This window comes from Zophobas morio, unplaced genomic scaffold (assembly GCF_036711695.1).
Source record: "Zophobas morio isolate AGI-343-1 ecotype UQ-CSIRO unplaced genomic scaffold, CSIRO_AGI_Zmor_V1 ptg000033l, whole genome shotgun sequence".
NCBI classification, from domain to species: Eukaryota; Metazoa; Arthropoda; class Insecta; order Coleoptera; family Tenebrionidae; genus Zophobas; species Zophobas morio.
This window is the reverse complement of record NW_026972138.1, coordinates 2,165,104-2,178,533: the sequence shown is the minus strand read 5'-3', so window position 1 is coordinate 2,178,533 and position 13,430 is coordinate 2,165,104. Positions and strand designations below refer to the sequence as shown.

Below are 13,430 nucleotides of genomic sequence, written 5' to 3'. Positions count from 1 at the left end.
AAAATTGTAGAACTGAAGAAACGAAAAATAGAAACATTGAAAAACTAGAAATCGAGAAAAAATTAATGAATCAAAAACGAATTAAATCGAAAAATGTTCGTAAAGTTCAAAAACTAACATTCAAAGATCGAAAAATTAAAAAATTCCAAAAACGAAAAATTGAAAAAGTGAACAACTCTAATAAAAATTATAATTATTATTACATATCTAAAATGAAAATTAGAAAACCTTCAAATCAAAAATTGAAGAAACGAAAAATTGAAAACCCCTTTTGACGCTGCGCCCCCCCGCATTGCGGGATCTGCGGGGGTGCTATTTACGCCACTGTTAGAAACTAATTTCCGATGAACTGAGACGAGGATGCGTTTCAACTTTCATCAGCTACTGAATTCGACATTTTACTTGCGTTTAATTCGCTGACCTACTTAAATCCGAAAGTAATCCTGCGAATATTTCGCAACTGTATCTACATCACGTTCGGTTTTGACTCATCTCGAAAATTACAAATCCAAACAAGTTCAAAGCTTTAATAACGGTAAGTATTGTCGCCATCTTTCTCGGGTCGAAAACACATGAAAGTGATTAGGGATTGTACCCTTCATCTACCCTTGATTCAGCTAAGCTGAGGATAATTGCTTTGATTAAGGTTGCAGGTTAGCGTTAATTGGTGGTTTGTCCTTTTTGACAAAATTTACGATGGATTTCTAATATTGCGGAACCTTCACAAATAAAGTTGTTCGGAGTGTAATGATGGTTTATTACTTTTACGTTTTCGTGATTAATGAGGACAAGAAGTGAAGCTTTCGTGGGAAGGATTTGTGACGGATCATTGGGTAAAGAGAATTGTTCGAGTGGATAGGTCCGGTTTTTGTTGTAAAAAGGTATGGGTTTTTCTTGGGTTAACAAAGCGAGTGATTTGGTTAAGCAGATTTTTGTTAGGTAACATGGTAATTTAATTTTGTGTGGTGGATTTTTTACGGGTTTTTTGATTAATTGGATTTAAGGGGAAAATTATTTGCTTGTGGTGCAACGACAAGTAGGAGTAAAGAAATTAATTAATTGGAGAACGAGAAAAAGTAAGAGTTTCTAAAATGTTTGAAAATTTAAATTTGGAAATAAATCAAGGACGAACACGACTATAACGTGCAAACAAAAAGTTGGTGGAAGGTTATTTCCTCCTACAACTTAAAATACAGATCTGTATATAATGTCAAAGTACTCGTATTCTAAAAAATTTACACAAAAAAGTAAAAAAATCATAAGATTTGGAAAAATTGCCTTAAAACTCCGCCAAAAATTCTGGAATATAGATCTCGACAAGTTAATTCAAAAAACATTAGCTTGTTGATGGTCCCACACGAAGATTATTGAGGTATTCATTTTCAAAATAAAATTTTTAAATACATATTCTTAAAATCGTCATATGCAATTTTGGAGATTCTGGAGATTTTTTTGTCTTTTCGACTTTTAGATTCTTCAAATTTTTTATTTTCCCATTTCTCGATTTCTCAACTTTTCGATCGTTCGATGTCTCGATTTCTCTATTATTTTTAGTTTTACAATTTTTCAATTCTTCAATTTTTGGCGTTTCTAAATTTTTAATTTCTCGGTTAATCGATTTTTCAACTTTTCGATTTCTCAATTTTTTTAATTTTCGACTTTTAGTTTTTTTAATTTTCCAATTTTTCCATTTCTCGACTTCAATGTTTCGATTACTCGATTTTTCAGTTTTTCAGTTATTCAGTTCTTCGATTTTTCAGGTTTTTGATTATTCAATTTTTCAGTTTTTAAAATTTTCGATTTTTCGACTTTTCAATTTCTCGATCTTTCAATTTTTCGATTTTTCAGTTTCTTGATTTTTTAAAACTCCAGTTATTGGAATTTTTCACCATTTCGATTTTCAAATTTTTCGATTTTTTGTTTCGATTTATAGATTTTTCAATTTTTTACGTTTTCGATTTTCCAATTTTCCGATTTTTTGATGTTGCGATTCTTCAATTTTTGGACATTTTAATTTTTCGATTTTAACAATTTTTGAATATTTCGATTGAACTATTTTTTATTTTTTAATATATACTTAATTTAATTAAAAATTTAATTAAATTTTTCTATTTTTCGATATCTCGGTTTTCGAATTATTACATTTTTTCAATTTTTCGATTTCTCAATTTTTTAACATTTCAATTTTGGATTTGTCAATTTTTCAATGTTTAGATTTTTTTCCGACTTATCAATATTTTTAATTTTTCGATTTTGACCCATTTCGATTTTCCGATTTTTTAATTTTTAGATTTTTTTGAATTTTTGGTGTTGTGATTTCTAGATTTTTCAATTTTCTTCAATTTGTGGACATTTTAATTTTTCGATTTTAACAATTTTTTAATGTTTCGATTGAACTATTTTTTATTTTTTAATACGTACTTCAATTTTTCGATTTCTCGACATCTTGGTTTCTCGATTATTAAAATTTTTCTATTTTTCGGTTTCTCAATTTTTTAACATTTCAATTTTGTGAATTTTCCAATTTCTGATTTTTCAATTTTTCGTTTTCTGGATGTATAGAAATTTCAAGGTTTCGATTTTTCGATTGCTCAATTTCCAGATTTTTAGATACTTTTATTTTCCGATTTACCGATTTTTTTGATTTTTCAATTTTTGCCCATTTCAATATCCCGATTTTTCAATTTTTCGATTTTCTTTTCGACTTCTAAACTTTTTAATTTTCGACCTTCTGATGTTGCGATTTCTCGATATTTCAATTTTCGATATTCCGATTTCTAGGTTTTTCGATTTTTCGGCTTTTCGATTTATCAATCTTTCAGTTTTTTTATTCTTCAATATTTCGATTTTTCGGTTATTAAAATTTTTCAATTTGTCGATTTCTCAATTTTTCAATTTTTCCCTGGATTTATGGAGATTTCGATGTTTTGATTTTTCCATTGTTCAGTTTCCCTTTCGATCTTTTTATTTTCCGATTTATCGATTTTTTAATTTTTCGATTTTTCGAATTTTTTGATGTTTCGATATAACTATTTTTTATTTTTTAATATGTACTTTAATTTTTCGATTTCTCAACATCTCGGTTTATCGATTATTAGAATTTTTCAATTTTTCGATTTCTCAATTTTTTAACATTTCAATTTTGGGAATTTGTCAATTTTTCGTTGTCTGGGATTATAAAGATTTCGATGTTTCGGACATTCGATTGTTCAATTTCTTGATTTTTCGATCTTTTTATTTTCCAATTTATCGATTTTCCTAATTTTCGATTTTCCAATTTTTTGGTTTTTCAATTTTTTTTATTATTCGATTTACTTACGGAATTTTTAATTTTGAAATTTTCCAATGTTTTAATTTCTAATTTTTTGCTTTTTCGGTTTTATGTTCGATTTTTGGGTTTTTCGATTTTTGATCTTTTGATGATCGATTTCTCCAAATTCAGGTTTCGATTTTCCGATTTCTAGGTTTTTCGATTTTTCGGATTTTCGATTAATCAATCTTCCAATTTTTCGTTTTTCCTATTTTTGATGTTGCTATTTCCAGATTTTTCAGTGTTTAGATTCTTCAGTTTGTCGACATTTTAATATTTCGATTTTAACAACTTTTTAATTTTTAGGTTTTCCAATTTTTTAATTTTTCATTTTTCATTTTTTCGATTTTATGCCCGATTTTTGGGTTTTTCGATTTCTTGACTTTTCGATTTTTGATCTTTCGATGATTCAATTTCTCCATATTTCAATTTTCGATTTTCCGGTTTCTAGATTTTTCGATTTTTAGGTTTTTCAACTTATCGATTTCCCGATTTTTCGAAATTTCAGTGGAATTACTCAATTTCTTGATTTTTCAGTTCTTTTTCTTCAATTTTTCGAAGTTTCGACATCTCGATTTTTCGATTTCTTAATTTTTTAACATTTAAATTTTGGGATTTTTTCAATTTCTAGATTTTTGAACTTTTCCTTTTTTCGATTTCTGAATTTATTGAGATTTCGATGTATCGATTTTTCAAATGTTCAGTGTCCCTTTCGATCTTTTTATTTTCCGATTTTTCGATTTTTTAATTTTTCGACTTTTCAATTTTTCGATTCTTCAATTTTTGGACAATTAAATTTTTCGATTTTAACAATTTTTTGATGTTTAGATTTAACTACTTTTAATTTTTGAATGCGTACTTCAATTTTTCGATTTTTCAACATCTCGGTTTCTCGATTATTAAAATTTTTCAATTTTTCGTTTTCTGGATTTATAGAGATTTCGATGTTTCGCTTTTTCGATTGTTCAATTTTTCGATTCTTTAGTTTTTCGACATTTTAATTTTTCGGTTTTAAGAAGTTTCTTATTTTTCAAATTTCTTATGATTTGATTTTTTATTTTTTTTATATTTCAATTTATTTATCGATTTTTTTACATTTAAAACTTTCCAATTATTCAATTTTTAATTTTTCGCTTTTTCGATTTTATGTAATTTCGAGATCTCACATTTTCGGCTTTTTAGCTTCTGGACTTTTCAATTTTTGATCTTTTGATGAATGATTCAATTTGTCGCTATTTCAGTTTTCGATTTTCCGATTTCTAGCTTTTTCGATTTTTCGGATTTTTTAGCACTTCAGTTTTGAAAATTTTTCAATTTGTGCATTTTCCAATTTTTCGATTTTTTCGTTTCGATTTGTTTAATTTCCCTTTCGAATTTTTTATTTCGGATTTATTGATTTTTTTAATTTTTCGATTTTTCAACTTTTTGATTTTCCAATTTTTCGAGATTTCAGTGGGATTTCTGAATTTCTCGATTTTTCAGTTTTTTTATTCTTCAACTTTTCGATTTTTGGACATCTCGGTTTTTCCATTATTAAAATTTTTCAATTTTTCGCTTTCTCAATTTTCTTAACATTTGAGTTGTGTCAATTTTTCGATTTTTCACTTTTTCGATTTCTGAATTTATTGAGATTTAGATCTTTCGATTTTTCGATTGTTCAGTTTCCTTTTCAATCTTTTTATTTTCCGATGGCTCGATTTTTTTAATTTTTCGATTTAGGTCCATTTCAATTTTCCGGTTTTTCGATTTTCCAATTTTTCGATTTTTTGATGTTGTGATTTCTCGATTTTTCAGTTTTTCGATTCCTCAGTTTTTGGACATTTTAATTTATCGATTTTAACAAGTCTTTGATTTTTTAATTTTTCAATTATTTCATTTTTTGATTTACTTATGAATTTTTTTTAATTTAAAATTCTCCAATTTTTCAATTTTTGCTATTTCGACATTTCGATTTTTCGGTTTTTCGACTTCTTGACTTTTCGATTTTCCTATTTCTAGCTTTTTCGATTTTTCGGTTTTTCGATTTATCAATCTTCCAATTTTTCGATGTTTCGACTTTTTAACTTTTCAATGTCCTAATTTTTCGAGATTTCAGTTTTGGGATTTCTCAATTTCTCGATTTTTCAATTTTTCGATTCCTGGACATCTCGGTTTTTCGGTTATTAAAATTTTTCATTTTTAGATTTCTTAATTTTTTAACATTTTAGTTTTGGGAATTTTTCAATTTCTGCATTTTTCAATTTTGCAATTTTTCTGGATTTTTAAAGATTTCGATGTTTCGATTGATTTTAAATTTTGAGTTTCCTTTTCGATTTTTTTATTTTCTGATTCATCGACTTTTTTAATTTTACAATTTTAACCCGTTTCAATTTTCCAATTTTTCGATTTTCTAAATTTTTGATTTTCCAATTTTTGGTGTTTCGATTTACTTTTAGATTTTTTTAAATTTAAATTTTCCCTATTTTTAATTTTTAATTTTTCGCTTTTTCGATTTTATGCTATTTCGACATCTTGATTTTTCGGATTTTCGACTTCTTGACTTTTCGATTTTTGATTTTTTGATATGTCGATTTCTCGATATTTCAATTTTCGATTTTCCGATTTCTAAGTTTTTCGATTTTTCGATTTATCAATTTTCCGATTTTTTGATATTTCGATTTCTGATTTTTCAGTTTTTCAGTTTCTGGATTTGCAGAGATTTCGATATTTAGATTTTTCGAGTTTTCGATGTTGACATTTTTTGGTTCTTAAGTTTTTGGACATTTTACGAAAAAATATGAAATGAAAACTTCGAAAGATATAAAAATTGGAAATAAAGGAAATTTAAAATATTGAAAATTGAATAAAATCCAAAGAAACATTAGAAAAAATAGTGAAATAAAAACATTTGTGGAAGGTTATTTCGACAGAACTTCCCTCGCTCCTGGAGTACATTTTTCCGAAAAATTAAAAAATTTGATTTTGTGAATTTTATTTTTTTATGACAACCCTTAGGGCCGGTTGCATAAACGCAAATCAAATTTAATCTCTGATTAACTCCATAGTAACGATTGTTATTATCATAGTTACAATTGTTCTTAATCAGAGATTAAATTTGATTTGCGTTTATGCAACCGGCCCTTAAAGTTGGAAGTCCTGTAGCTTGTCACCTGCGAAAACTCCTTTAGATAATTTTCGACGCTGCTCGAAAAAAGTAAAAAATTTTATAAAATCTCGTACTTAAAATTTGAAAAGTTACTTAAAGATTCACAAAAATTCTAGAATAAATATCTCGACATAAGTTAATTAAAAGAACATGGCTTTTTGATAGTCCCGGACAAAGATTATGGAGGTTTTCATTTTCAAAATAAAATTTTAAGTTATTCTAAAAATTGTCATATTTAATTTTAGCGATTTCTGAAAAATAGTAGAAATTTTCGAGGAAATAAATCCGACGGTAAAATTTGAAGCTTGGCATCTGCAAGAACCTCATGAAAAAATAAAAAATTTCAATTTTGTCCTTCTTAATTTAAATTTAGTGTCTTGGTGACTACACACTTTACAATTTTTCAGATATTGACTTTATTACAAAGGAAGTAAACACATGACAACAAAATAAATTAACAGAAACATTTCAGTAATTTATTTTATTAACTTGATCTTTGCATACCGAAACTGATATTTATGCACTTGAAAACAAGTATAAACCGCGCTTATCACAAACAAGTTTGTAGCTCCACCGACAACATAAAAAATGCCACGTGGAAGTGAATTTACGTCACTTCAAAAAGAAATGTTGTGTTCTATTTAAATTAACCATTAGCTCGGAAAAGCCAAGTAGCTAAAAGCCAGACCTGAGCGAGCTTTTATAAAAACACAAATTAAATTTAAGTGTGATTCACAATCACAATATGCGCTTTTAATTCCTAACTGCATTAATTTTAATCTCAGTCTGCGGAATCATGAAACAAGTTTGTATTTTTTTTAAGTAGACAAGCATTTTTCAAATTGTATTTCATGGCCAGACCCAACTTCCCTTGGAAGGTAATCGAGAATGTAATTATCGAAAAGCAATCAGCACAGATTTAATTTCAAGCCTTCCGAAAAGCAATTTATCCATTTCCGGCCGAAATTCCTCGCTCCTCGGATTTGCGTATTTAGACAAAACTGTTTACAACATCTTGATGTTTTGCATATGAAAACGTAATTCGACGTTTATGTAACTCAATACTAAGAAAATTATAAAGCAGACACAGTATTCACGATTTGCAACGAAAATCGTTCTCGGAACAACAACAAATTGAGTGTGTCGTGACGTAGATCATGAATAAACGAAAATGTTGTTCTTGACCTTTTAAATCAAAGCGGAATTACAGCTCTCCTGAATTCGAATCCGCGCTAGCAATTTTCGCAAAGTCCAGTGGCGTAACTGTATTTTGAAACACAATCATTTATTGTTTTACACTTGTCACACGTCGTGTGCACACGAAAACACCTGTTGAATTGCAAAATCGCATAATTCTTGGTTTCAACAGCGACTGGCACACTGACATACCTGCGTTTTTAATGACCCTTTATTATAAACTAAAATAAAAACTGTCGATTTGTCAGGGCTCTTAAGCGGAAATTCGCAAGGTCGATGAAATAACGGCGCTAATTCGAATCGTCCCCGACTTTCTCTTTTACTTTTCTTTCTGCGCCGAAAAAACCACAGAGATGATGCGCTTGAAAATTCAAAAAGAAGCGCTTTCTCTTTTACCTTCTAACACGAACCAGGTGAAAGAAATCAGACCACAACAGATATTCCAAAACATTGTTTTTGGTTTGGTTCACTCGAAATAAGTCCACTGAAACACTACATTTTTTCGCCGGATTTGGAGCATTAGAACCGGATCGGGATGTGCTTTGATCGATCGTCGAAGTCTCCGCGTTATGGTCAGTCGCGTCACATTTTCACTGGGTTTTTCGCGGCAGACACTGCGGAAAATTGTTGCACTGGATGGGTGGGCACGGTTTGAGGGGTCGGGCCGAAATTCAGCCTTTTTCCTTCATTTTGACGAAAATTTAGGCGGCCATACTCGCTCTGCGCTATGGCGAACGCGCTGCAGAACACTGAATGGAGTAGGCCATGTGAGACGGCTACCGTGACAGGTATTTCTTTAGAAAGTTGATTCAACACATTGGTGTGGTGGAATCTAACGGGACGCTGAAACGCGCAAAATTCAAATCGAGAAACTCGCTCCATTGGAATTAAAACAGGCAAAATTTGGACGAGTTCGAAAAAATGTCACCCATTCTCTGGTAAAAGTGGCTTAATTGTTTCTAATTCTTATTACTTAAGTCACAAGTGTCTCCTTCCACCTGCTGTCCGCATTCTTTCTTTCCAACTTTTACCAAATCCGGCAAAAGCGAGAACAAGTTGGAGTTTTTTAAAGGGTGCGGTGAAGTTCGCCAGGTGCGTATTAAGATGCGATTGGTGCAACTGGATGACGTTAGTACAGATCAAATATGTGGAGAACATGTTAAATACACACTCTAATTTACGAGTTAAAACATTCGTCAGCGCAGCACTTTTTTTCTATCGAAAATTGATACGCAAACAAAAATAAAAGAATGCGCGAAATTGGATCAATAAATATAAAAAAGTAAACCAGTGTGTGGCAGACGGAACAAAGGTCGTGTCTGGATCGTCCAATGATGACCGTGAAACTTTTTTGTTAACATACGTTTGTTCTTTGTAATTTTTATAATAATTTACTTAGAACTTGTTTAATTGAGATAGATAAATAACAAGAAATATACGATCTTGGTGTAATTGGTAACCTTTCTGTGACATAAAAGGACAATAGATTTTTTTATGATAAAATTGTTTATCAGCCGCAATGTTAAATGGAAGTCTAGGTGACAAATCAGCAAAAATTACTTACAACTCGACACTATTTTTGATAAGACTTTAGTCACGTAATTGTATAGATTTTTTATCAAATTTATATTTTTTATGATTAAATGATTAATTTATACACCTAAAATGTCAAAGGAAACTTGTTTCATTTTTTTCTAATTAAAAGAAACCTCAGGGTTTGTCTTTTGAAAAAAAAAATAAATAAATAAAAAAAAGAATGTCGAATTCCGAAGTCTGTTTTTTTTTAATTAAAAAGTATCTTGGAAATCTCTGATATTTTCTTTAAAAAAAAAACTGAAAGTATGTTAGGTTCGATTTTTTTTCAACTTTAGGACCCTTGATGCTTTAAAAATAATAATAATAATAATAATAATAAAGAGTCTGGATTTCCCGGTTTTTATAATTAAAAAGAATCTTGGAAACATTGACATTTTTTTTGGAAAAAATTTAATGAATCTTAGACCACGAGTTTTTTTTTAGAATTAAAGATCTCCTTTTTAACTTAAATAAATCTCGAGTTTCTGTTTATTTTTTTCTTTATTAGAATATTCAGGGGTTGCTTATTTATGAAAAAAAGAAAGAGCCCCAGTTTCTAGCTTTTTCTGAAGCATTAAAAAAATATTCAAACCCCTGGTGTTTTTTGAGGGAAAAGGAATGTCGCATTTCCGAGTCTGTGTTTTTTAATTACAAAGAATTTTGGGGATCCCTGATATTTTCTTTTTGAAAAAAATTGAAAGTACCTATATCAGGTTCCATTTTTGTTTGTATTAAACAGAATTTTCAGTTAGATTTTTGTTTTCTGGCAAAAAACACTTTGGGTTAACGAGTTTTCTTTTTTGAAAATTAAATGGCCCTTAGTGTTGTTTTTCTGGAAAAAAGAAAGATTCTTATAAAGAGTGTAAAGTTCCTATTTTTTATAATTAAAAAGAATCTTGGAAAGCCTTGACATTTTTTTTTTTGGAAAAAACTGAAATAATCTCAGATCCTCGAGTGTTTCTTTCTTAAGAATTAAAAAGAATCTCAGGGTTCCGAATGTTTTTTTTAGCTTAAATAAATCTCGAGTTTCCATTTATTTTTTTCTTCAATGGAATCTTCAGGAGCTGTTTTTTTGTGATATGAAAAAAAGAAACCGTCGGTTTCTAGTTTTTTTTTTGAGTCACTAAAAAGAATATTTAGACCCTTGGTGTTTTTTGAGAGAAAAAGAATGTGGAATTTCCGAGTCTGCTTTTTTTTAATTAAAAAGAATTTTGAGATTCCCTGATACTTTCTTTAAAAAAAAAAAATGAAAGTATATCGGGTTCCATTTTTTTTTTTTAATTAAGAAGAATCTTCCCATTTTCTTTCTGACAAAAAAATGACTTTTTTGGCTTCCAAAGTTTTTTTTTTGAAAATTAAATGGTTCCTGATGTTGTTTTTTTTTTTGGAAAAAAAGAAGGATTCTAAGAATTTCAGATTCCCAAGTGGTTTTTTTTAAGAACCATCGGGGACCTTGGTGCTTTTTTAGAAAAAAAAAAAATAATGAAGAATCTGGAGTTCCCGTTCTTTTATCATTAAAAAAAGTCTTGGGAAACCTTGATATTTTGCTTTTAGAAAAAACTGAAAGAAACTCAGAACCTCGAGGGTTTTTTTTTAGAATTAAAAAGAATGTCAGGGTTCTAAATGTTTTTTTTAGCATAAATAAATCTCTAGTTTCCATTTGTTTTTTTCTTTAATTCTTCAGAAGCTGTTTTTTTGTTTTATGAAAAAAAGAAACAGTCTCGGTTTCTAGTTTTTTTTGTCACTAAAAAGAATATCTAGACCCTTGGTGTTTTTTGAGAAAAAGAATGTGGAATTTCCGAGTCTGCTTTTTTTTAATTAAAAAGAATTTTGAGATTTTCTGATACCTTCTTTTTGAAAAAAAAAATGAAAGTATATCGGGTTCCATTTTTTTTTTAATTAAGTAGAATCTTCTCATTGTCTATCTGACAAAACAATCACTTTTTTGGGTTCCTAAGTTTTTTTTTTAAATTAAATGGTTCCTGGTGTTGTTTTTTAATGAAAAAAAGAGATTCTAAGAATTTCAGATTCCCTAGTGTTTTTTAAAGGACCTTCAGGGACCTTGGTGCTTTTTTAGAAAAAAAAAAATAATAGAGAATGTGAAGTTCCCGTTCTTTTATCATTAAAATAAAAATTTTGGCAAACCTTGATACTGTGTTTTTGGAAAAAACTGAAAGAATCTCAGACCGCGAGTGATTTTTTTAAGAATTAAAAAGAATCTCAAGGTTCCGAATGTTTTTTTTTAACTTAAATAAATCTCGAGTTTCCATTTATTTATTTTTTCTTTAATAGAATTTTCATGGGTTGTTTTTTGTTTTATAAAAAAAAATAAAGAGCCTCGGTTTCTACCTTTTTTTTGAAGCGTTAAATTTTGGGTATCCTTGTTATTTTGTTTTTGAAAAAAAAATGAAAGTATATCAGGTTCCATTTTTTTTAAATAATATTCAGGGTCCATTTTTTGTTTTCTGACAAAAAAAATTACTCTTTGGGCTCCCGAGTTTTTTTTTTTTGAAAATTAAATGGTCCTTAGTGCTGTTTTTTTTTTTGGAAAAAAAGGATTCTAAGAATCTTAGATATCCAACTGTTTTTTTTTAAGTCTTCAAATAAATAAAGAGCCTGGAGTTCCTTTTTTTATTTTTATAATTAAAATTAATCTTGGGAAGCCTTGACATTTTGTTTTTGGCAAAAAACTGAAAGAATCTCAGCCAAAGAGTGTTTTCTTTTTAAATTAAAAAGAATCTGAGGCTTCCCAATAACTCAAGTAAATCTCAGGTTTCCATTTTTTTCTTTTATTAAAAGGAATCTTCAGGCCCTGTTTTTTTTTGTTTTCTGAAAAAAAAAGAAAGAACCTCGAGTTCCCGTTTTTTTTTTTTTCTTAAAAAGAATCTCCTAATATTTTGTTTTTGGAAAAAATTGATTGAATCTCAGACCCCGAGTTTTTTTTTTTTTTTGAAAGAATTAAAAAAAATCTCAGGGATCCGAATGTTTTTTTTAACTTGAATTCTGAATCCTTGATATTTTCCCCAAAAATTCACTTTTGGATTTTTAAGTCTTTGTTTGAAAATTAAAGGGGCCAGGGGTTGTTTTTTTTTTTTGAAAAAAAGAAAGAATCACTTTTTATAGATCTCCAAACTGATTTTTTTTTGAGAATATTCAGAAACCTTGGTGCTTTTTTTTGAAAAAAAAAAACATCTTGGGAAGCATTGATACTTTGTTTTTGGAAAAAAAATGAAAGAATCTCAGGCAACGAGTGTTTTTATTTTTTGAAAGAATTAAAATAATCTCAGGCTTCCGAATAACTCAAGTAAATCTCAGGTTTCCATTTTTTTCTTTTATTAAAAGGAATCTTCAGGGCCTGTTTTCTTTTTGTTTTCTGAAAAAAAAGAAAGAACCTCGAGTTCCCGTTTTTTTTTTTTTCTTAAAAAGAATCTCCTAATATTTTGTTTTTGGAAAAAATTGATTGAATCTCAGACCCCGAGTTTTTTTTTGAAAGAATTAAAAAGAATCTCAGGGATCCGAATGTTTTTTCCAACTTGACTTCTGAATCCTTGATATTTTCTCCAAGAAAATCACTTTTGGATTTTTAAGACTTTTTTTGAAAATTAACGGGGCCAGGGGTTGTTTTTTTTTTTTTTTGGAAAAAAGAAAGAATCACTTTTTATAGATCTCCAAACTGATTTTTTTTGAGAATATTCAGAAACCTTGGTGCTTTTTTTGGAAAAAAAAAATCTTGGGAAGCATTGATATTTTGTTTTTGGAAAAAAAAAGAATCTCAGGCAACGAGTGGTTTTATTTTTTGAAAGAATTAAAAAGAATCTCAGGTTCTCAGTGTTTTTTTTAACTTAAGTATCTCGCGTTACAATTTTTTTTTATAAAAAAGAATCTTCAGCGCATGTTTTTTTTTTCTATTTTCTGAGCAAAAAAGAACCTTGGGTTCCAGGTTAAAACAATGTTGAAACTCTGGTGTTTTCCAGGTGTTTTTTTTTTTTTATTTTTAGTTAAAAAGTATCTTCAGGGACTCTGGTCATCTGTTATATTTTAATATCGTCTTCCCTAGATTTTTATTAATTAAAAAGAACTTTGGAAACCCCTGATATTTTGTTCTTGGAAAAAACTGATTGAATTTCAGATCCCGAATCTCAGGGTTCCGAATATTTTTTTAACTTAAACAAATCTCGAGTTTCCATTTATGTATTTTTTTCT

The 13,430-nt window shown here is 28.8% G+C and overlaps 1 protein-coding gene across 1 annotated transcript in view; it reads right to left on the bottom strand.

Annotated features, from left to right (window-relative positions):
* LOC135139770 (tyrosine kinase receptor Cad96Ca) overlaps positions 1-8,417 on the bottom strand; it is a 60,231-nt gene extending 51,814 nt beyond the window's left edge. The window contains exon 1 of the mRNA XM_064070104.1: positions 8,049-8,417. Coding sequence (XP_063926174.1) covers positions 8,049-8,103 — 55 coding nt within the window. The 5' untranslated portion in view covers positions 8,104-8,417. The remainder of the gene's footprint in view (positions 1-8,048) is intronic.
* Between the last annotated feature and the right edge of the window lie 5,013 nt (positions 8,418-13,430).